Source organism: Gallinula chloropus, assembly GCF_964237585.1.
Source record: "Gallinula chloropus genome assembly, chromosome: 4".
NCBI lineage: Eukaryota > Metazoa > Chordata > Aves > Gruiformes > Rallidae > Gallinula > Gallinula chloropus.
Genome location: NC_140088.1, coordinates 58,593,257 through 58,619,270, shown reverse-complemented (window position 1 = coordinate 58,619,270; position 26,014 = coordinate 58,593,257). Strand labels below are relative to the sequence as shown.

Here is a 26,014-nt window from a genome sequence, read left to right as displayed (position 1 = left end):
AATTTCTTCCCCCTCTACACCTGCAATTTTCTTTTGAAGACTATTCATAAAGGAAAAAGAAACATCTGTAGCCTGTTCTCTCCATCTTCAGATGGTACATGGGCTGGGTGATGCAGGAAAAATAATCAAGAAGTTCTGCTACAGACTCACTTACATAGGTGTTTGTGAAGAAAAACAGTGCAGCTCACCCCATAACAGTAATTGGGGATTTTCCTTCACAGATACAGCCCAGAGCTCACCTCAGCAGAGCAGGTTGCTCTAGCCACATGGTCAAGCTTACCCAGCTAGGGCTGCAGCACACTGTCTGGACCTATGGGCACCTCTGTGCTCCAGAGAGGCTTCCAGAGCTCCACATACTGCTGCACAGCACCTCACAACTAGGGAACTACCAATCTGCAGGACAGCTTTCCAACCCACTCTCTTGCAAGCCCCTTCTAGCAACAACATCATGAAGTTGATGTCACGTAAAGTGTCCAGCAAAAACCAGAGGAAATTAATTACCCAGGCTTATTAGATTCAGTTTACTACTTCTCAAGGAAGAGTAGAATCACCTTTGATACAAATTTTTGTCATATGCAGCTGACAGCCTAATATTAATAACCCCAAACATTCAAGATTAATATTGACTGCTGTCCTGATAGTAAATTATATCTTTTTAATGTATGCTGTTGGTTTTTCCCCCTCATATACTTGTAATAGAAGACCTACTGTTGCAGTTTTTGTACTCTAGTCATCATCACTTCATTTAGCCACCCATTCTTTAACCCTATAATCTGAAGTTGAAGCTGTCCTAGTCCTCTATGCTGTTTTCTCTTTCTCCTTTGGATAACAGGCAAAACACCTCAGTGTTTCCTCCCTTTACTCAGTTCTTTAGCTACAAGCTACCACCTCTACCAAACCTGCTATACCAAATCTCAGGTTCTTCTCTAGTCTTGCTTCTTCTATTTTTGCCTTTGCAATTTTGGCAGATGAATCTTGAAAGTCTGACAGCCTCCTTCACAATCCATCCTCACCTTTCTCTTTGCAATTCCACCTTCAAAAATGTCTTGTTCTACATCTCAGTGGCCATCAGCCTCCACACCTTTGCCTCCAAGCAACCAACCAAAAATAGTCCACAAAAAGAGATGCCTTTGTGCCACCACTGCCTTCAAAACTACTGCTTCAGTTCTAAGACAACAGACTCACAATCCTTATACAGAGGTCCTCTCTCCTAATGCTTAACTATGTTGTTCTTTCATAGTATTCTTCACTGTACTCCAGGTCACCAGTCACTCATCCCCAGCATGGCATCTTTGAGCTGACTTCCTAGTTCATCATATCCAAGAGATACAAAATCATCATTAAATACGTATCTCTATGGTGCAATTTCATTGCAAAGACTTTTAAGTTTACGGCCACTGTACTTCTATGTTCCACCAGAGCCTCCTCTCCTTCACCCAAAGGCTCATGCTATTTCTCCCTGCTTTTGAGCCCTTTCATGACCAACATGTCCAATATTCATCACACATTACTAAGATAGTGATTTTGATTTCTTAAGTACACCAGCCTCTATCATCCAGTTGTTACAGCTGTCAAAGGAGAACATACTTTATTTCCCACAGGCAGACCCTTCACACAGGAAGGGCACCCTAAACACCTCTAATGTCCCCTATTGATTTATCAGACTCCCTGAAAATGTCTTCTCAGAAATCCCTGAGTTCAACAACAGTCTAACAGCTCAAGCACTAAGAACACTTATCTGTCACAGTGGTACAAATCCACCTTATTTCCTTCCACTTCTTCCCACACCTCTGCTCCTCTGTGGATGTCTCTTGCTACAGACAGTAAATTCTTAGTGGCAGAACCTGTTTTCTGTTTCACTCATGTCACAGGCAGCACAGAGGCATCCTGACCCAAGATGAAGATTTCCAGCACAGCATAGCAGCACTGGTGCTGGACCATGCAGCATTAGAGGGAATACAAGGTGGCAGTATTAGAAGGTAGAGTTATGATCACCCTGCCAGTCACATACAATACTGCACCCAAGCTGTGATCAACCAACATGCATTACCAGAACAAGGTTTTTAAAAAAGTAAAAATCTGAAAATAATTCTACTCTTCAGAATGCAGAAGACACGAGAGGCATATGCCACATCACAGCTGCCTGAACTTTGAAAGCTCTGCTTGTGAAGGAAGCTGTAGCTCTTTCAAAGTACATTCCTTATGATGACAGAAACTTTCTTTACCACATGTAATTATTTGTGTAAATGTAACTGCAGATTTCAACATCTCGTTCTTCCCTTTTCTTTTTTTCTTCTGCTTTACTTGGTTATTGCTATCTTTATTCAAATGAATACATGCAAGTAACATGTTTGCATATATAGTAAGATTATTTCCTCCTTCTCCTGCTCTACCATATGGGCAATTCACTAAATCTCTGAAACAAGGAGTTGGGTCACATATAAAACATTCACCAAAGATGTCCACTGAATTCTAGGAAAAGACTTTCATAGCCTGTGCTTAAATATCTTTAGAAGGTTTCTTTAATATCACATTGCTCACTGGAAGAGAAACAAACGACTTTTAACTTCAGATAACAAGTGATCCACGTCCTGCTTATCACAGCTTTTAATGCTTTGAAAGTCAGCTCTTCCCTTAGTATTTACTTCCTGGGAAAAACAAATCCTTCAAGTTTTCTCCTCATATATCACTCTTAAAAATCCATTTCCTCTATTTCTACTGTTCTTTACGTATCTATCCTCATCCTTCTGCAAGCTCAGGCCACAGTATTTTGGCTGAGGTTTCCACAGCACCAGGCAGAGCAGAAGAGTAATTTCCCACATCCATTTAAGCTGCTCCATCCTAGAACATCTCCCATTGGAATTCAAAGCACACAAAACACATGCAAAAATTTTTTTGCTTTAGTTGTATTTTAACCTGTAAATGACCTATTATATTATGACCTTACAGAGAAAATATGAATGTTAGAAGTACAGTATGAAACTCAATGGTGATCCTAAACCCCAAGGCTCACATGTAGCTCCCCAAAACTCTGCATATGTATTTTAAGAAGAAAGATGCTATTAAAACAAAATTTACAGCTTCCATTTGAAAACAAGAAGCATTAGGGATGACAACATAAGTACTTAGTAATTTCTTTACAAAAGTAGAATTATTTAGCTCATTTAAAACAAATATTTCCTTCATGATTCTGCCTTGTAAGTTTAAAAGGCCTAAATCACTGTAAACTCATAACAGAAAGTCTCTATAAAAAAGTAGACACTCAATGGCTTGTAAATGTGACTAAAGAACACAGATTTATCTATTCAGTCCAAATACAAATGTAACATTGTACTTCTCCTGACGAACAGAATTCACATACATAAATAAATTTCTAGTTGGAAAGTCACAACAGATCATAAGACAGAAAATAATGTGAACTCATTTTTAAGAAAAAGAATAAAAGCAAACACAAACTTTGCACCATAGGAATTTCTGTGTCTAAGTATGGAAGAAGCAGCTCAGAGCTAGTTTGAATTAATTTTTTTTTTTTTGGTCCCTCCAGTTACGATTAACTCTTTCTCCTTCATACCCCCCAACACCAAAACCACGTATTTGTTTTCTAATAGCACTGTCCACCACTACCTCACAACATTTTAATTTGTAAATCCAAGGAAGCAATCAAACTGGGTTTCCAAATCAACAGCAGTAATAGGCCAGTGGCGGACCCAGTCCTTGATCAAGTAAAGGATGCCAATGACAGGCCTCATAACCCTCTAACCAGTCTGGCAAGTGACATCTTGTCCAGCTGCAAAGAAAACTATCTTCTGTTTCCATGGGCTAAAGGGAGGATTGGTTATGTACCATACAATCACTTTTTTTTTAGCTCCATACTAAAGTAACACTGCTTTCTTGTCTGCAGTAAATTACACCTATTATTTAACTTTTCAAAATAAACTGCAGGTTAACACAGACTTTATATAGCACACGTTTACAACTTCCATTACTAGGAAGATTTATCTTGTAAAATAAGAACTTGACAATAAAACAGACACTCAGCGACTGATTTTCCCATCTTCCTTTTTTAATTCTTTCTCAATGCATTGCAAAACATTACTAAACCCATAAACCAGAGAGAACTGTCAACTCTCCGTTCTGTAAAGGTGTGGGGGTAATTCAGACAAAGCTAAAATGCCAAAGATGAAACACACAATCAGAGTGTAATGGGAATAAGTTACCCATACAATTGACTGTGGCAAAAAGCAGTTTTGTTCCAAACAGCCAGCAAGGGCACGGTTAATTCTTCCCACATTCATAGCACGTTTCATCTTCAGTTCAACACAAGGTGTAACGTCAACAGAAAATTAAGGATTAGCAATACATCAGCTTTCAGCAAGGAGAGGCCTCCTGGCTTTCAGGGGACCGACCCTACCTCTCTGTTCCACACAAGAGATACGTACTCCTCACATACACAAGAGCTGCCAGGTACACACACACTGTCCTCCCCAGATTTCTAGTGTGTCCCCAGAGCCAAGGCCTTCCAAGCTCCTCCTGCCCACAGCTGCACTGGTGCACTCGTGTATTACCCACTGAAAAGCAGACGCCTGCCTACCTCTGTCCCACAGGTAACAGATGCCTGGCAGATGAATACTGATTCACCCAACTACTGCTCTCAGAAATGAGTTGTGGGTGGTCTTGGTTGTGTTCAGGATGTCATAAAAACAGGCTGGAATTGTCAAAACAAGTACCTTTCACAGAATTTGCAATTTGAGTTGTAATTCAGATATGAAGTTTTATGACAAAGTTTCAATTCAGAACTGCAATGAGGAGAAAGGAAAAGGGGCCCTCTTCAGAAAGCAACAATATTTTCCAGTCATTTTTGATGAATTTGCTGGAGTAGAAGGGATGCAAGCCCTTTTTCCCCCCCAATTCCCTCAATCCACAATCCAACAAAAATCAGGGACTAAATTCTCGCCCCTTTATTTAGGCATGTTTTATTTGTAACCCTCTTACTGCTCCTATTCAATGTTTTCTTGGGACTGTGCACAGAGGTACAAGCAAGTCACACAACCCACTAATCTCCACCAGGAATGCAGGAATAATAAGTAAATAAATAAGGATGGATTCACAACAAGCAATAGCCACAAGGAATTTCTAGGAATTAAACAAACCACCTTGTTTCCTACAAGCTGCTTTCACAAAATGTCTATTTTGGTAGCATTACAATTGGATAGTGAACTAGTTTCAGCCATTGGGGCTGGACTTTTTTTCCCCCAAGTTGCAAAGCAGACGGAGAAATGGTAATATTAGAAACCTGACATTTTGCACTCATTCCTGCTTGCATAACCATGTATTTTTATAACAAATGGAATTCCTTTGATGATTATGATGATCTTCTGTTTTGCATTATTTTACTTCAAGATTTTTTCCTATACCCTTAAGATCTAACATCATGCAAAATAAAAAGAGCATCATCCAAGTTCTATAGCACACCTAATTTGTAACAAATTCCTGATATCGCCCTCTGTTCTGCTTACTTTCTTTCACAGGAACAAGGAAGTTCCATAACCAATGCATACAAGCTTTAAACCATATGCCAGCTAAAGATAGTCATCTGTTGTTTGAAACATTATTCGCATGTAGGCATTGCACTTTCTCAGAAAAAGCAACAGAACTTACCCTCATCTGTAGGGTTGAACCCACAGATATCACAGATACATCGAACCCACTTATTCATCTCCTCCTCGCTGTCTGCTACCAAATAGAAAACTCTGTCTATCGTGTTGATATCAAAAATGTAACTGTTTTCAAACTCTTTTTTGTTGAAGGTTAATCCAGCATCCACTTGTTGACACAAATTTAAGTCAATAATACGGATAGGCTTCTTGGCATGGTCATTTTTGTAGTATTCCAATACATCTGGATCCCCTGTTAAGCGGCCGCTGCGAAGCACAAACCATCTCCTCTTCCATGCCTGAAAATTAGGGAAAAGAAAAACAAAAGAAGAAAAATTAGAAGGAAGAATTCATATTTTAAAACTGTTAGCTTTTGTGCATGGTTTCAACCTGGTTTGAACTGAGTAATAACAAGCAGTTCAATTCTAATTCTAATAGACAACATAACAGCTACCTACATTAAATACAATCTATTTATGTATGGTTATAGCAGTGGACTAGTTATTTTGTATTTTAAAGTTAATTTCTTCTATTTTAATTTTGTTTTTAAGAGGGAGACATATAATTAAGTCACTATTAACAAAGTGAGAAATATGAAACCAGTAAAGAAAAAAAAGGGAGAGGGGACTAGGAGAAGGTGGAGGGGGAAAGAGCACACACACAAAAAAATCTTAAGGAAGCTGACATAAGCATGGGAACGGCAAAATAAAATATATCTCCATGTGCTCTAGAGAGTCTTGTTTCTGCTACCTGCTGCTTTGGGCTGATGCATTTTAACTCTAAATTTTTCACTGATACTCAAAGGTAGTGACCTGCATTTAAAGAACAGACAATGCTCACATTGTACACTTGCCTCAGTGTTAAGGGAACTGTGCACTCAGAACCTCATAATATTTCTGCAACAGTATTTCTTACAGAAAAAGAGCTACATTATTATTTTGGAAGCATTTAGAGAGATGGGGATTGAGAAGATGACTAAAGAATATAGTTTTACTGCATGAAAACAGTCACTGTGGAAGGTACATGCACAGAAGAAATACATTTCACAACCTGATACCATGCTTGTTACATCAGCCTTTCTGTTGCTGCAGAGAGAAAGATGTCAGTCTGGGAGACTAGCATGCCTCATCTTCCAACTAATCCTCAGCTGCCTTTCACTCCCATGGGCCTGCATCGCCTGGCGTAATTCTTGCTGAAGACACCAACTCAAACCAGGTAACCAAGGTTTGCATACAACTGCCCCGGCGTTACCAACAGCATCTCTTATTGCCACACATACCGGTATTTCTGTTACTCAGCTCTACCAGCAATACAGCATCCTACGCCCTAAGCTTCCATACAAAAGCACAAATGCCAGGGTAATGGCATAGCAGAAGAAACGAGACAGACTGCCACTGCCCACTACAAGAGCTGCACTGCATTCACAGTTAAACATCTGAAATGAGAGCCTGGACTCAGTGCGAAGCCATCAGTGTTTCATCCATTTGGTTTTATGCTTTTCAATGTAGTTGGAGACCAAGTAAATCAATGCAGTAGCCAAGCCCACTGAGTTACACCACAAACTTGCACCATGACCCAAGGCACCTCATTTAAAACTTCTTTAGGATATTTTAACAAAGTCGCCCACAAGTCCTTCGGATGGACACCAGAAGAAAGCAAAAACCACCAAGAGAACAGGTGAGTATTTCCAGACAGCCTTTGCTGCATGCTACAAAGGAAAGGAATTACATCAGCAAGCATGGTCCCAGGAGAGATCAAGATGTGTCAATTCCTTTACACTTTGGGGCACAGTTTTGAAAACAAAGAGTTTCTTACTGTGTATTAGAAAAATACATGTTTTCCCACTGAATTTTTGTGTAGCCATTGCCTTCACACAAACTAGCAGAGGGACAACATAAAGGACAAAGAGCAAGAGCAGTACTGCCATCTTCCAGCTCCAAACAAGCACTATGGGCTTTGCACTAGAGACTTGCAAAAGCCTTGTTGTCAAGTGGACGTGCCTTTTTTGGGTATCAAACTTAGGAAGCTTTTATAAAGAGATAATATAGAAAGCAGGAGAAAGGGGAAAAAAGCCAGACAGCTTGATTAAGGCTTGAGATCCATTCTCCAACTACTAAGCCTCTAGAAGTTATTTTATTTTAGCTGTGATTACAGCATCTGCCTTTGAATGCTGCACTGTGATTCAAGTTGCTTGAATCAAGTCAAGGTCTCAAGCAACTATTTCCAAGGGAGCAGTAAGTGTAACGGGGTGAATAGTACAACACAGAAATCAAAGATATAACAGATGAAACCCCTTCAATTCAGATTTCAAATGTGAGCATCTTCTAGTAGCACAGCTGATAAGCACTATTTAACAGCGACACTGGCAAAGTTTGTTTTGTTTCCTGTTTCCAAATCAAGTGACATCTTAGATGTTGGGATAACAGGAAACTCCGTCGGAGACCCTTTCCGCAGACAAGGACGATCACAGATAACTGTTACAAACCGAACTGCACAGCCCTGTGGCTTCAGAAGCCACCTCCATGCTTAACCTCAGCCTTCAGTCATTGAGCCGAATTTTTCAAAGCTTACGTCAGGAAGGAAGATTAGTGATAGGAGAGGGAAGAGAGCCATTGAGAAGCACGATGCACTTCGGCTCACAACTTGAGTAGCAAAAAAAAAATAAAAAGATATAGTAACCAAGCGTGTCTCTTCTAGATGCTCATTTCTAGCACTGAGTTAAAGAGTGATTCTTCGCAAACCTGATCATCTCTGTTGAGCATTAACAAGTAAATATGACTTTTTAAAAATCAGAAACTCAACTAACTAAACAGAATTTGCTTTCAGCCCTTCAGGCTACAAAATACCAACTGTAAAGTACTTAAAACATTGAATTTAGCCTACCAGCACCTGCTACTATTTTTGAAGAGTTTTCACATAGTGCATATGTGAATGTTTATTTCAGTCATATAATGAGTCACACTCACTGAAACTGGCACAGATTATATTCAAAAACAAAAGCAATTCCATAAACTACACACTAATAAGGCAGATACAAAGGTTCTCTGGATTACAGTACAAAGCACAATTTAGCAGCAGAATAAAGCTTAAAGCTAGACAAGCGAACTGACATCAGCACCCTTGCTAATCATAGTACAAAAGCGCCTCTATATTTTGTCAAAGTGCAAAATGAGCCCACATAAATCACTCTTTGTTATTTGAAAATATCTGGGATTCTTAAAGCTTGGTCTATTTTTAACATTTCAGTATTTGGCATCGTAAGGAAAGCTGTATACTGTTTCACTAAAGTGCAGAATACTGTGCTGTATGTGTAAGAGAAGAGCTTCTTCAGTAACAGCTTTCAGAAAATCTCAGAAAGCGTGTATATGTGCAAATGCATTTTAATTTTTCTTAACCCCCCTGGGCATTCTTATTTGAAAAATTTGCATTTTCCTTTACAGAGCATTTTACAGACTTTTAATCACCCAAAAAGATGCAACTGGGTTAAGCCACAGGTAAGTTACAAGCACTACTTATTTGTCACATTACAGATGTCATCAGCAATACCAAAACACTGGTTCTCTGCACCAAGTCAACTGCATCAAGGCCGAGACGTCAAAAAAATAACCAGCATGGGATTTAATCACTTGGTCTCAATACCAATATTATTTAATTCTAGAGAGATATTTGACCAAATAGAGAACAGTCAAGAGGTTTTTAAAACAAGATTTTTTCCTATTTATAAAATGCATATTAAGACAAATAGGGTTTTAAAAGCGTATTTTATAAACACGCCTAGTTACAGAATACCACATGCAGGTGAAAAACCTCACTCAGAAGAAAAATTGTTCCTTTTAAAAGGTATAGTGAGGCAAACATCATGGGAATGGAGTGCACCAAAAACTTGTGTAGGCTTTGTAAATTATAACAAAACAAGATTTAACGAGGTTTGCTGCTTTTGTTTCAGTCTGAGAAAGGCCTTGTGTGCCTCTTGGGTTGTTTTCTGCTTTGAGCTGCAAAGCATATCAGCTGGCCTAACATAGGACATCACCACTCTTGCCAAACATTGTCCTGTTTGTATCATGAGACCATCGTATCATGAGACCATCATAACTATAGAAACAAGCTTGTTTGCTTGTTTTTGACGTAGTCTAAAATGTGACAAGCCACTCACCCACAGAGCATGGACTGATCAAAGGAACTGTGGAATTCTGTACTTTTTCACACAGCATTTTGAGTAGGTTACAAAGCAAACCCAAGATATTCCTAAGATTCATTTTTCCACTAACATAAATGCAAACTGCCGATTTAAAAGCAAGTGGATTGACTAAGAACCTCGCAAAAAGCATCATTTAGCAGTGCTGGTGTTTGGTTGAGGCTTTTCTGAAAGACCATAGCTAAACCTGTATGCACTGTACAGGATTTACAATACACTCCCTTTACAAGAGGTACACCTATCAAAGACGGTGTAGTAGCTGTAACTCCCTTAATCTCTACATTTATGGATTCTCACCCATGTCCCTGTCATATATATTTGAGATTCACCTCATGCAGCTGCAGTTCAACGATGTAGGAAACAGGAGGTATGTGTATATATGGAGATGGAAAGAGCAGATAATTCATATTAATATTGTAAGAAGGATTTAAACTTCCATTCAGACCCCTTCACACTGTTGCTCAAAAGGCCAAAATACTTCCACAAGATCTTTAAATAAAAGCTTACAAACGTTAAATCAAAGACTTCTTTATTGGTCAATTTGCTCTCATGTGGTCAAATAACTCTGCTTACTGATGAACCGGTCAGTTGTCCTCCTTTGATTTTTAAGTATTATTACCCATAATCCTCACATCATTTAAAGCTGATTTTCCTCTTCTAGCACATTTACCAAGTTTTTGGTTTAGCTTTTTTTTTTGGGGGGGGGATTTTTTGTTTTGCTTTGTAGTATGCAGTGAAAATACCTCCAAAACTATCCTACCAAGCACTGGGGCTAAGGCAAAGAGGGTATCCCTTATATCCTGCTCCAATAATACTGCTGATAAATCCTTCCCCATGTATGAACAGTAGGCCCGTGAATAAAATTACCCATCTCAGACCTTCCCTCTCATCTTTCAAGAGTGCAGACATTTGTGCTTGGGTTTTCATCTCCGTACTCCACAGAGTACTTCAAAAGGACAGTATTTGAAATTGTCCTTTCCCAGAGAAGTCATACAAGTCTTGAAAGAAAGCAGCAATTTACCCAGGGGTGCAGGGAAGGATTCAAAAGAACACCTGAAAGGATTACGAACTGAGAAGACGACATGTAGAGCACTGAACCAGAAAGAAGAGTGTGTGTATGGAGTGGGGAAGACAGCCCCAGGTCACTTCAGAATGCTCTCCTGGATATCTCAGTCTTGAACCCAACTCTTGAGTTCTTTTCACTTGTGTGCTGGGATCAAAACTTGATTTTTTCTGTACTATTTGCTCCCATCTATTTCACCTATCCCCTTCCCTTTACTTTTTTTCCAAAGTCCAGGTTAAACAACAGTGAAATTGTGATATGTCTTCGACAAACAGAAAGAAAGATCACAAACATAAGTTGAGTATTTCTTTTTGCCTTCACATTTCCACTGTGCAGGTGTTCTGTTCATTGCAGGAGATAAACACATCTCTGACACAGCCTCACTGACCACCCGCATTAGACCTGCATCCCATTAGAAAGTAAAATGAAGTAAAAATAAGTGTTCCCTCACGCTATGCTTCTTTTTAAATCCTGTCTGTGGTAGGCATGGACCAGTGACAACTGTCACTGATGAGCTTCATCCCACAAGGCACGTATTTGGGAGGACTGCCGGGAAGTAGCTAGAAGAGGTCACATTAGGTGACCGTACTTCTAGTACAGAACTTTACTTTCTCCGCTTGCTACTCTTCTGGCTTGCAGAACTAACTCCAACCTGGTGTAATTTCACAATTTCAGCTGATGGTTTTCCCTGAGAAATTAACACTTGTATATTTTTACTCCGAAATAAATTAAGCCGCATTTTCCGAATGCATCTTATGGAAATCTTTGAAAAAGGCTGTATCATGAGCACCAAAACTGAGAAACTTGTAAGAAGTAGTTATTTCTGAAAACTATTGTCATAACCACTAGCAACTGCCTTCTTCCCTAAAAATGATGCCCTTTCTTTTTCTGGTTTTGAAATGTAAGACAGAACAACTAAACCGAGCACAGAAAAAGCATGCTTAGTGTCTCAATTCTAACAGCAGAAACTGCATTTCCAGGATTTGAGAATAGGCCAAACATTCTACTTTTAGTAGTGTTAAACACTAAGAAATGTAAACAGATTGCTGCAAAACAAACTAATGTTATATGAGGAAAATACCAAATACATTATGGCTTGCTTTAAATACTTAAGACTTGTTTTCCAGGAAGCACCATCTTTTCTCACTGAGCAAAATAAGGAAAAAACAGTCTCAGTGGAAGTTTCCACTCTCCTGGCCATCATCCTGATCATCTGTTCCGAATACACACAAGGCCAAAATTTCCTGTTTTCAAACTATTGTCACCATTTTCTAGTCTTGTGCTGTCGATTCTAACTTTAGCTTGTTAAATAAACAAAAGAAAACACTGAAAATAGAGCAGAACAATACTTCCACAGAGATTTACCGTGAGCACTTTCATAATTGATGTTTCAGCATGTGAAATAACCTCCCAGCATTACACCACCAATTAAAGCGTCAAAAAGGGTGCAAAATACAATTCAGAGATTGCAGCACTAATTTCTGCTTTATTTTGTCAATCTAAAGATAAATGAATTCTTCCCATTTTGCATGGCAGTTCTTGTCTTTTTCTTTTTTACAACACTTCTAAAATTTGGTCTTTTCTTCCTCTAATCACAAGCACGTTATCATCTCCCTCTCCAGTCTTTCCCATATTCAGCCTATTGAACACTACCAGGACAAGCTCCTTTCTTTCATTCATCTTCTACTTTAGAGTTCTCCTTTCACTGACTTGCTTAATTGCACTTTTGCGCCTCTTCTCCTTTTTTTAAAGGTTTTTATTCTTAGGCAAGGCAACGGCGGACTTGACTCCCTCCCTGTTACAAGTCGTCTCCTATCGCTTTGCTTCACCACTGATAGCAGATTGGGTTCATTTTTCATTCTCTCCCACATCTCTCTTCTTTCTTCACCCTCTGAAGGCTCACCGAAGCCATAAGCAAGGGATCAACATCTCCTTTCAGATTCCCCCTAAAGATCAGCCTCTTTGGCAGTTCTTACAAACACCCAACGAGATTACAATTTGACTTTGCATTAGATGGATTTATTTAAAAAGTAAAGGTTTTGTGTATTCATTTGGGTTTCCTAGGGTTTTTTTTTATTTCTCAGTTTGCTTCAGTCTTTTCATCAGCTCAATTAGAAGTCACTTCCCCCCACAGCTCTTCATCTAAGAAAGCAAAACATTCAGGATAGGTCCTGCCCTCCCCCCTTTTGAAGTGCCTGTCCATTACTTATCCCAAGGGTTACTGCCATGCTGACAAGATTAGCAAGGGAAGACATCAGCCATGCTGTCTGACTTGAGTTCCACTACCACAAGCTCACGGGTGTATGTTGGGGCAGGTTGCATGAGAGCAACACACAGAAAAAAATAAAAAGTTTAGGATTTATAAAGACACAATAAATGCAAAGCCGAAAGGTGAAGCCTGCAGTCCACTGGTACCAGCAGCTTCTTTCTCAGAGGCCAGGGCTGAACTTGTTCCAAATAAATTTTTGCCTATTCATTTCTCACTTCCTAGCAGGGCAGCCTGTAACAAGGTGTGAAAAACCTCTGTTCTTCCAGATTAGAAGACCAGTGCTTTCTACAGTATTTTTTTACATATTCAGAGTTTTCTGGTTTACTTTTCCCCCTTACTTGCCTATCTATCTTCATCATCTCTGAAAAGCTTAAATACAAGAAAAAAGGAAAACACTAGAACTACATAAAAACATGCAATTCCTTGTATAATTTTGGGTCCTTTAAAGGACATTGCAGCTTCAACAAACATGCAACGCATGCTTCACTGCACATTTGGATCACCCAAGCATGTTCATGCTGCATACAAAATAGAGATTTCTACAGATGACAGAGGCCAGGCAACTCTGCACATCAGCTCTTCAACAAAACACTCCAGGGCTTAAATACTTCTGTACTCCCCATAAAGGAACAAGGAATTGCGCTACGGAAGCAGCAGTTTCTCCAACTTCAAAAGGGAATGATGAATTTAGGAGGATTTAGCAATGAATTAAAGGAGGACAGTGCGAAGATATCCCGTATTTTTTACAAATTGCCTCCAAACTGACTAGCCTGGTTTAACCTACTAGTTTTACACACAATCAAAGAAGCTCCTACGTATCCATTAAAATACATGGAAAAATCTCCAAAGTAAATTCCAGGTAATGCTTTAAACAACAAACCCTACAAATCAGATTTTAGGACATGTTGACACTCCTTATATATTCTTTACAAGAGTAAGGCTGTATGATAGCTGACATTTTTGCACATCAAGTATCTGTAGACCAAAGCAGAAGCCTCTTTTGTAAATGAGTCAGCTACTATTAGATCAATGAAAGGACTGATACTCACTCAAGCCACTTTACTCTGGTATAGTAAAAGGAAAACTAAAGGAAATCTATTGTTCTGCCGAGGTATTACAGGGAGAAGCAACACACTTCTTTAAGCACAGTGAGGCACTGCAAGGAATTCATTAATCTAGGAAAGTGAAAGAATTAGCAAGACTCTGCTCTGTGTTTACATTTTAGAACTGAAATTGTTAGCTTTTCCATTACCAATCATCAGATCTTCAATATGCACAAACCACATGTGCCGACACGGAAGGAAAAGCTGCTAAGTAAAAGGTAAGATAAAGTAGAAGTCAGTCTTGTGCCCGATACATTTATTCTCACTTTACACGACAGAGAATATTTACCAACCAGGCTCAGTGAAGTTGTGCTCAGGGCGGGTGGGGGCTGGAGGGAATGGTTTGGTGGTGGTGGTTTGTTTTTGTTTAGTTGCGGTTTGTTTTTTTTATTTTACAGGCAGAACTGACATTAAAAGCTCCAGAGAAAAAGTAATTACAATATAACAAGCACAAAGTCAAAATTATTTGCAAGACATTATGATATATAAATTGCTTTTTCTATGCTAATTAAACTGAGTTTCTATTATAAGAAAAATACTGTTTTTCCAACACTTCAAACAATATACTTCTAGATTCAGGTAACACCCTGGTAGTAACAAAACAGTTAAGAAAATGTTGGGGGTTGGACAATCTCTAGAGGTCCCTTCCAACCCCTGAAATTCTGTGAAGTTTAAAAACCCATTACATCACATACCAATAGCAAAATTAACTACATATCAGCATACTCGAAAATTACGATGCTCTTGTATAATTCATTTGATTAACCTCCAAAACACTCCTCTAATCTCATCAACTCCCACAAAAAGGTTTCCTACCATTTCCTCCACCGCAATGGCCCCCCCATGCCGTGTATTATTAGGATCAACAGTTCTGTAGAATTTAACCACCACAACCAATTCACTTATTTCTCTCTCCACCTCAGAGCAGCCTTCTGGATCAGGATTTGTTCTGAAATCAAATCCTTCCAGTGGCACTGCCGTAACCGCTGACCATGAACGTTGCGCTCCCTCTGTGGAGGAAAACCTGAGCGCTCGGACCAAGTCCCAGCCAGCCAGCGTCTGCTCCCGGCAGCTCACTGCAAACCTCCCCGTTGACAAAACTGAAGGATTCACACCAGTGTTCTAACAGCCAAGAAATCACAGATGGTTCTTGAAAATTGATACAAATATTAAGATAAACTGAGTGCTTCGGAGGGCTCTATCAACACACCTACGCGTGCCCACGTATGCCTGCAGCGTACCGAGACGATATGTCACAGAGCTTTTACTTGCACTTCATGGCATAAAACTTTAATGTCCTCTTTTTTTTTTGAGCTAGCAATACAAGTGAACAAACAGGTCAAGGTTTAGGCTCGGTCATGCTTCAGAAACAGAATTTATCCAGCCAATTAGTAAATTAAAACAAAAGCCACACCTCTTTTTGAATAAAAGAAGACACTAAGCAAAAACACAGCATTCTTTAAGGAAGGCCCTGTTTACATACTCAAACCCATTCTCCATATACTTAAGTTACAAAGCAGAAAAGTAAACACCACCAAGAACAAGGCTTTTTTTCTAGTTTACCTCTTCAAGTCTTCAGAAAATTTAAGCAATGTCCTGGCCATTTCTGTAGTTGTGTCTACCCCAAAATAAGCAAAGCTTTCTTTTTCCTGCCGGCTTCCCACCTCGCTCTACACCACCCTATCCTCATAACCTTTGACCAACAGGAAGCAGACACAATGGACTGAAAATAACAGCAATTGTAAGATTTGGAATGATTTAATACATGAGGGGTGGGCTTAAGATTTGAAAAACTTCCCTTGCTTTAGTTTTTCAACAGTTGCTTTAAACATGTTATTTACATAGACCTACAGCATTTGTCAGAGATCTTAGGGTGAATGAGGCTAAGCACCGTAAAACACACTACTAAACACAGAGGTGCACACTCTTGCATTTAAGTCATAATTCATATACAATTTATTTAATTTTCTGACAATGCAAACAGCAGCAGTGTAAGTTTTACAGCATTACGTCTTCCCCACCCCCCCCAAAAAAAATTAATTTATCTGAGCTTTTAGATCAGAAACAGGTATATGTCTCATAGAATAATATGACATTCTGGTAAGAAATGTAATCAGCAGTCTATTTAAACACTGTAGTTACAGCTACAGCAAAAATAAAGTGGTGATGGAGAATCACAGACCAATTTGCTATACAAAAAAAGACCTCTGCTAATTCTAAGTAGCTGAGGTGTGCTTTATGGTATAGAAGGAAGGATCTTTACCCTCTCCCCATACAAAAACCCAAGCAAGGACCACATAGCTACCTTCATTACCAATAAGAAATTCATTCGCTTTAAATTATACTAAAATTTTGGCATCAATGCTGAAGAGTTATATATTCCTAATCCCAGATAAGCAAATAAAACATTTATTTTTATTAGTTTTAATGCTTTTTCTCTTGCACCCCAAGTAACATCTGATTCTTCTTTTTGCAACCCCACAATCACACTCTGGCTCTGTCATCCCTTCTCAAAGCCCCAAGGTTCCTCCTTTGTGGTTTACACCGCAGTGCATACGGGTCACACTGATAAGAGCGGAATGAACTCACTCAAGAGAGGGACTCACCTCTTGTGTAAGAGCTATACTTCGTTTTTTGGAGAAGGGAATGGGGGGCATTAAGTGCCAATGTCATTTTTAAACAGACCCCTTGTTCTGAACATGAGACAACTAAATCAAAGGTTCTTCCACACTCGAAAGCTGGTAAAGACCTCCACCTTGTAAATGCCAATAATGTTTTAAGGCTATGAGCATTACAGTGAAAATAGAAGCATACCAAAATGCAAGGTTATTATAATGTTCCAACATCATGCTGAGTACGTTTGCTGCCCCATGCACACACTCTATCAAGCATCCACTGTAACCCTTTTGCACATTAGGCACCGCTGGACTTTAGTGGCATTTTAATCATGGAGTTACACTAGAAATATTCTTTTCTTGGCAGTGGAAGCTCAGGCACTGCATTTGTGCAGGATAAGACTGGATCTAGCTTGTCAATGCAGTATTTCATTAAGGTCTGCAAGTGCTCAAAATAACCACAGAGAAGCCCCTCACGATATATTTCAGCACAGTATCCACAACAACTTCCAAATAGAAGACGTCCATCTTGCATATGAGCAAGCTTTTGAACATAGCAGAAGCACCCCTGACACACTGTAATAGTAGCTTGAAGAACAAATGGTTCAACAAGTAGAGTAAATACGAGGTTCGTTGCAAGCTTGCGGTTTAAGAGTCCCTTGAAACCACTTTGTCTGCTAATAGGATCCTCCTTTTCCCTTCCCCCATTTTAAGACACAACCTGATGCCATCACACCAAGGAATAACAGAGAAAGGATATCCTGCCTAGATTTTCCATTATCCAGATCAAATCATCAATCCAGAGAGGTCTTTGCTTACACATAGGATAAAAAGAAGATGCTTCCAACTGATAAACCCTGAGAGGAAGCAAGGTTGGCTCCATGACTATTTTTAAGCAGTTAGCACTCACAATGGCCTAAAATTAATGGCCAACCCGCAGGGTCCCTGAAGCCTTTGTTAAAAAAAAAAAGTAAGGATTTCACATATTCGGGGGGAAAGGGTGCAAAGAGGGAGGGGGGAAGAACAATAACTAGAAGGTGGCAAATACAATTATGCTTCTTTCCAGCCTCACCTTGAATTAAATTTGTATGCTTGGTTTAAGCGAAAAGTTAGGAAACTGTATGTTGCATTCTCTGAAAGCGAAGTTTTTCCTTCAACAATTGCTGGGAGAAATCTTACTTCATAGCTCTTGCTGTTTTCACTAATATACTTTTGTTGTATCATATGGCAGTAACTAAACACATGAAAAATAGGATTACGTAGCCATACGCTGAAAGCAGGAACTTGTTTCTCAGCCCCAGCTTCCAACCACCACAGCTGTGCCGCAGCTTCCAGCTGAACAGCTCCCTACATCTCACCACCTAGCAGACAAAGGACATTTAGTGTACCAAATGGCCAGTGTTTCACATTAAATCAAAAGCATCCCACATCTAAGGCTTCATCTGGGCATGATAAGAAAAGTCATACTCTGTGCATCTGGACAGACGATGAATACAAGCATCTTTGGCATAATCTAAGGATAAATCATTTAAACGGCATTGTTTCAACAGTAAATGCACTGAAAACGCAATTGTCACATCAGGCATTTCTTTAGATAAAGGACAAGATATGGCAGAAGGCCCTGTAAGATCACCTTTGTAATCTAGGAAATGCCCAGAAACTCAAGAGGTTTTGTTTTGTTGTTATCCTTTTTAATAACAGCACCCTTACGATGAGTAACTAAGAGAATCATGGAAAACACAAACTGCCCAGAATTTCTGATCTCATCACAAGCTATTCCCCTCCTCTATGTGCTAGATAAAAAGCGAACAATTAGCCTGCTGTTTGCTCAGTACAGTGAGATTGTTCATCTCTTCATTTGCATCAGATCACATCACAGCAGAGAGAAAAAACATTAAAAATAGATTAAAGAAATAAGTAATCTATGATCAAACCACTAACACTGCTACAAGAACTAAAATAATAGAAATCTGATGGGGTTTATTTCGTAGTTTTGAGCAGATTCAAGTGTTACAATCCCTCCACCTTATCTGGCTTGCAAAGTACTTTAGGTTTTTAAGCTTCACTCTTTGACACAAAAAGCAAACACTGCATTGTCCAGCTGGGTTTTTTACACCTCTGTGTGAGTGTTTCATAACTAATTTCACTTACTATTACAATGTTTAATTTTTAGCCTACAAGCACCGAAAGAACTCTAAAACTGGGTGCCTTGTAACGTTTTTAATTGGCTCTCTATACATCTGAATGGCATCTACTTTGTTTACTCACTGGAAGCTCTTACTACTGCCAGCACTTCAGGAACAATGTAACCATGGAAAGGCAAAAACATGTTTTTCTGCAATTTGTTTGTCACCTAACAGAATTATAAGGTACACACGTACCAGTCTGAAAGTGTTTTTAATAGCTGGTAATCTCAAATGGACAAAACAACCTACCTCAGCAGGTACTGTGTCTGAACTCCTAACTTAACCCTTTTCATTCTGGAGCTATGTATGAGTAATAATGACCACTGGATTTGCCGTAACACTGATTATTTTTCATTACCTGTATTGTAATGACACTGAAAAAGTGTATTCTATTTCTGAAGATGCCCCTTATTTTCTTCATCTTAATAATGGGAAGAGCGTTGGGGCAACAACAAGAGGCATGAAATCAGAAACAAGATTTAATACCTTATACAAAGTTTCCCAACTCCTAAAAAATCGTATCACACCACCATTTAGATGAACCCAGTAAGATACAGAACTAATTTGATTTTAAATATAGATTTTTGAAAAAGAGAAAAGGTATGCCACCCTAACAACATATCAAGCTTCAAGTGAAAAAATTAAGCTTCCCATTTCTCCCACCACTTGCACTGGCATCCAAAGTCTTTCCTCCACTAGGGAATATTTGGTGCCACCTGTATTAGGTTGTGTGACAAAGATCCACCAGTCTGTGAAGTACAGCATGGCGAGAGGGATGCTGTAAACCAGGCCAGGCGCCACTCCGTAGGTCCTCTGAGCACGCCTCCCTCCTGCTCACCAGCACTCCTGATGTAAGACAGGCCACGGTGTCCTGTCTCAACTAGGTGTGATTTGGCAGAGGAGTGAGCTTTCACACCCAACATCCATGCCTCACAAGGGTTTCCTAGGCTGTTGGTTATCTCAGTGCCAAACAGATGTGCGGCACATCTCGAGGTCTCCAAGTAGATGGCTTCCCTACTTGAAAAGCCAACCACCTAGCCTCCCTCCCAGATCTGAAAGGCTAAGAAAAACACAAGAAAAAAATAAAATTAAATAGCTACTCTAAGCAATACTCATCCGGCCTTCACATTTGAACATTTTGGTTCCAAGTCTCTTGCAAACCTCTTCTAGAAAGCTGCAGAGCTGAACCTGCTTATACACAATGCGAATCGTGACAGAACTGGTAGGACCAATAACAACGTCAAACCTTAATTTTAGAAGCTGCTGATGTAGAATGATTATATCTTCACTGTCACTGACTGTGAAGACAAGACACCTACTAACGTCACATTATTTGCACTGCTGCAGTCAGCTCCCTGTCAGGCAGGTGCCACTTCACCAAAGCTGGTACATGATTTGAGAGCACTCATTTCTCTTCACAGGCAGGGAGGCCAAAGACTGAGTGATATGGAAACAAGTATACTCTCACTTTTGATAACAGGCTGACATGCCAGAGTGGCAGGAGCAGCCAGTCTCACTCTCCATTATCATATTTTCCATAGAAAATACAGCAGATTTCAGCAGATTAGGTGAGTCAACTCAGATTTTACTGAAGCAGAATTGTATCGCTGCACAGCAAAGATCAGAAGATTATGAGGATGGGATGATAAAGCGAGAGTTTTTCAGTTTTAGTATCATTTTGGTTTGGTTCAAAAACACATTGGGTTTCTTTGCCCAGAAAGTCCCCACAAACTTTAAAACATAAGGCTCCATGGCATGCCAGGAATAAACACTGCTAGGAGTAAACTGATGGGCACCATCCAAATGATTTCAAACCAGAGAAAATTTCCTCTGGTGATCAAAGTCACTGAATCAAAGAAACAATAAAGAGCACTTATACCAAAGTCTTTACACCTTAAGCAAAATAAGTTGATCAATCATTTTGTTTAGTCACAAAGTGACTAACAAAGAAGCATCAACAGTATTGTGTGCTTTCCACCTCTCAGCGCTGCTCAAATACTGCAATAAAAGCACAGGTGAACAGTTTAATATTTAGCTATACTATGAATTCCCTCCCTACAGCAGCAAGGAGAGATAATTTTCTGCAGTAACACGCTTGAACCAGACATGCAAATTAAACACCTTCTGCCTGAGCAAGGTGATGACAGCATGTGATGCTGCGAGGAGGAAAAATGTAGAGCTGAACTTCTCTGAGCATTTAGCAGGTATCGCATGGTGCCCACAGATGGTAAAAGAAGTTTCACTGATTTTATCAGACAACAAAAATGAGCTGACAGAGTAGAGAAGCATATACAAATACCTGCTTTCTCTTTGATTCACAATATTTAGATTGTTATTTCCAGCCCAGGTTAAACAAATTGGTGTTATGATACTATTGTTAGGCTAGAAGTATAAACACACTCATGCACCCTTGGAGGCCCGCCAGATAGCTCAACAAACAGATTACAAAAGAAACAGCGAAGAGGTAGAACATGAGCTGCTGCTTGGGTTCACTCACCGGGCTGTTATGGAGAAGGAGCAGCGGGTGGGAAGGAAGAAAACAACACAGAACAACAGTGGAACAAAATATGTTGTGAACACACTATTTTAAGAAGTGCAGAAGGATTCTTTAAAGAAAAAAAAAAAAAAAAGAGAAACACAAACACGCAGAAAAAGCCCCTCAAGAGTTGGTTCATACTCAGCAAAATAACTCCTGAACAGGTTGCTCAAGCAGTTTCAATCAGCACGCTTAACTCAAGGCTAAAGGAACGCTAGATACAGATTTCTTACAGCAAAAGGAAAAATCAGTGCTCAAAGCATACATTACAATCAGCACAACTCTACTCGGTAGAGAAAGCTTTTTGGGTTTGTTTTTTTTTTTATGAACAAAGACTAAGGACAAAATATGCTTTCTGGGTAGTCCAGATCACCCACTGAAGGGGTCAGGCTTACCTTCCCCCCCCCTCCTCACTGGAAGCAGCTCAAGCACTTAACCTCAATTCTCCATTCCACACAACATTTCTCTGAAATAATAGCATTTTAGAAATATTTTACCCCCTCATTTCAACCAAGGGAGAGGTGTTTTGAGACAAGCTATTTACAGTTGTTTACCCTGTTACAGATAGAGAGTTGAAAGCAAGTATATACAAGACGATGGATTTTTCAGGTATTACAGCCAGCCTGTGCAAGCAGAGAGACTTACAACTTTTAAATAAGAAAAGCAGAGTAACAAGCACAATCATGCATTAGTCTCCCCAGATTGCACTCTGTCTTGGTGAACCTGAAATTGCTTATGTGTCCCAAGAGCAGCGAGGTACCATCCCTGTGAGCAAGGTACCATTCCAGCTCACCTGCTAAGCCAACCCCACCTGCAGAAAGAAGAAAACCACACAAAGCCGCCAGTAACTCATTCCCTTTGAAAAGGGTCTCGGGAGATTGCTCATTTATGATTTGGTTTCCTCTGTTCACAGCTGATGCTGTAGAAAGAGTAAGGTGGGTTACAGTCATAACAACAAAGAAGGTTTCTATTTTCATAAGGAAAACACTTGCCTTGTATCCCTGGAAATAACTCTGTAATTTTACATTCTATTCTGAGGAACAGGTCTTCGCCAGCAAAGTACAGCTGCGTACCAAGGCCTTACTTTACCCATGATGTAAAAAGTAACTGAAAAGTAGTGCCACCAACTGAATACCATCAAACATCTCAGGCAACATCAGGACTTTATGAAGGCCTCTGAATAGGAGATCTTGAGACCCTTCAGCTGAGCCAGCACACTTGGAGAGCAAGTTGAAATGGAAAACATTTCCATACCTATATATAACAGATGATGGAATTCACTCCAGCCTACCATACAGAAAAATATACCTAATTACACAAAAAGTAATGCTTTGTGAATAGTTTCCAAGGGGATAAAAACCTGCAATAAACAAATACGTTCATTTATTTTCTTAAGCATTCAGTATTTGATGAAACTTGATTCTGCATATAAATTATTGGCCTGCCTCTTATTTGCATATCACTGATATCCAGTATAGCCTTGAATTAAGTCAAATCACTTGAGATGGTATTATTATGCTGTTTTTACTAAACAAGGAAAATTAAACCTGTGAGAACTTTGCGTGTACTTGCTCTGCTGATCGTATTTCACAGGCTATTGTCATCTACAACTAATAACTAAGTATGACTTCTTATTTTCATTTTTTTTGTCAAATAGACACGGAAGAACATACTCCTCCCAGTGTGCATATTTGCCTACTTCTTCACATGCTGGAACAGGTTGCTGCTGTTGCTAGTTTTGGTTTTTGGGTGGGTTTCTTAGGTATTTTGGTTTTGTTTTTAAACACCTAAATAGCTCTCCAACAAAGATGACTTCCTTGCAAAAAATGCTGAATAAATAGGCCACATTTGACAACAGAATTCAGAAGATGCTACATTTCTGGGTTTCTCTTGCCAAAACAAGAGTGCATCTCTGGTTTTTGTCTCACCACATGTGCATATGTGCTTACTAATATCACGTTGTACTTTCTCTAAGCAACAGACATGGACTAACTGCTCACAGTATGCAACAAAAAAGTTAGGTATTTTTTTTCTGTGTGTCTGTCCCCTTCAAATCGACAAACATGGCTATTCTTTAATACAGAAAAACCTGACTATACAGCAACAGTAGCGCTGACCTCTCAAAATTCTGTTCTACTAAACCCAATGTTGTAAACACTGGAGTACCACGTTTGTTTTTCATTTTTGCTTGCTAGCAAAAACAAAGCTGAAGTATACAACTAGTCGAGTATACTAGCTTTCACATGAAATTCAAAGTTTTTCAGTAAGTTCCTTAAAACCAAGTAGCACATAACCAAGTCCAACACAATTTCTGTATACCACTAATTCTACCATGACCTGCCTGCTGCACTACTTGTAAACAGGATAGACAAGAGGATAAGGAGTTGCCACTTATACTGCACCTCATCCAAGGTCAAGACAAAGCCAACCTTCAGAAAAAACACAGTTACTTTTTTAAAAGCAGAACTGTGATATGCACTGTCCTATTCCCCTTCACTGTAGGGACATAGTAAATTAAAACAGAAGCCTATCCTTTTAGCACTAATACTAGGCAATTTCACAAACAGCAGCAAAGCATGATAAAACTGAACTAGCACAAGCCTTACACCGACTTTACAAGAAAATAACACCATTATTCAGAATCTTACTTTAAAACACAGAAAGATGGAACATCCTTTATCAGCCTCCAGCAGCTGTGAGTTTTATCCAGGAGAAAAAAACAGGGAGATCTCCATTTCAGCATCACTCCAAGGAGAGCACTACGCTTATTTAGCATTAGTTCCCAACAGCAATACAACTGAAAGCTCTGCAATCTGGTAGACTCAATGAAGGTTTTAATCATCTAATGAGATTACCTCATCCATGTGTGGTTTCACAATGCAGTCTCAATGGTAGCCCATTATGCCAGTCCCCTGACATGCCGTATCAATCATGCTAATCGGCTTACTCTGCTATCACTCCTACAGCTAGATGCCTGCCACGCACAGAAACCAAAACCATGAAGAGCTTCTACCTCATGGGAAAAAAAAGAAGTTGTGAACTAAGTGCTGCTGTGACAGTACAGAAAACACCGCCAGCTCCAATCCTAACATTAATGTCACTTCCATGCAACAGGCCATGAGCCATGTTCCATTTTTAAGTTTTACATAGGTTCTATGCTTGATCACAGTAACGTTTAACAACTGCCTTATGGAGAACAAGAAGTTTACATGTTTACAGTTAAGGAATTTCACACTAGAATATCATAAGGATATCTATAGCTGCCTCTTCTGAAACACAGGCTTCTACAGTTATCATAAATGGAGCTCTCAAAGCACAGCACACTGACTGTTTTACTGTGAACAACACAAAAACATTACAGTAATTCATGACATTAATTTACCAAGCAAGAAGCATCCAACCTCACAGCACCGATGCCTCTGCCAATAAAACTTAATGCGTATTTTTTCCTTTGGTTACAAGAGGAAAAGCGGACCTGAGTTCTGATATCTTCCCAGGAAACATTGGGATCCAGTTGTACGCACAGTACATAGGCTGGAAAGACAAACAAGACAAGCTCCCCCAGCATCAGCATTTTATACAAGAGAGATTAAGCAGCTTGCACAAAGGAGGACAAGAATCGCAGGCAAAAATCTAAGATACACAATCTGTTAAATTAGCACTGCTTTATCACACTGGCTTTACCTTGCACTTTTCCCAAAGCATGTGAAAACAAATATTAGCACTACCAGAATTTCAACACATCTTCATTAAATGGAAGAAAAAACACACAAGCCTAATCACAGATATTAACATAGTTAAAAACATGATTACTTTTTCAAAGACTACCTATACTTGACTGGGGGACTGTAAAACGGGACTCTTTAAACCAGGACACCTTTTACCATTAGCTACTTTCAATAACGTGAAGCAAAGAGAAGGGAAATTAAATAAACCAGATGACTACATAATGTTATATCTCCACACTTAGGTTGGAAATATACAGAACTAGTTAAAACTTGATAGAACCTGTCAAAAGCAGGACTCTCAAAATAAAAAACCCAAACCAAAAAGGCAGAAAACCCAAAACCAAATACACCCAAAACTAGTATGAAGCAACACCTTAAGGTTTTTACAATCCTGTCACTAGTATCAGCCCATTTTACTGGGCCAAGCGTCCCCTGTGTCTTCTGATAGCATCTCAACCCACTGCCAGGATACTCATTTAATATAGGAATGTGAGAAGGGAAAACCAGTATGGCAATCTTGGGGAAAAAAGTCTTTTTATCTTGTTATCCAAAATTAACTGCCTTGTAAGCCACTGACTCAGTTGGCCCAAACGAAGCCAGGATCTGACTCAGGACTCCTGCCTTGCTGAGCAATCATTTTTTTAAAAACAGCAGGTACCAAAAAG

The 26,014-nt window shown here is 39.4% G+C and overlaps 1 protein-coding gene across 2 annotated transcripts in view; it reads right to left on the bottom strand.

The window, feature by feature from the left end:
• The window catches only part of GAB1 (GRB2 associated binding protein 1), a 99,627-nt gene that overhangs the window by 36,087 nt on the left and 37,526 nt on the right, over positions 1-26,014 (bottom strand). For both annotated transcript variants that reach the window (XM_084262763.1, XM_084262764.1), the window contains exon 2: positions 5,659-5,953. In XM_084262763.1, coding sequence (XP_084118889.1) covers positions 5,659-5,953 — 295 coding nt within the window. The remainder of the gene's footprint in view (positions 1-5,658; positions 5,954-26,014) is intronic.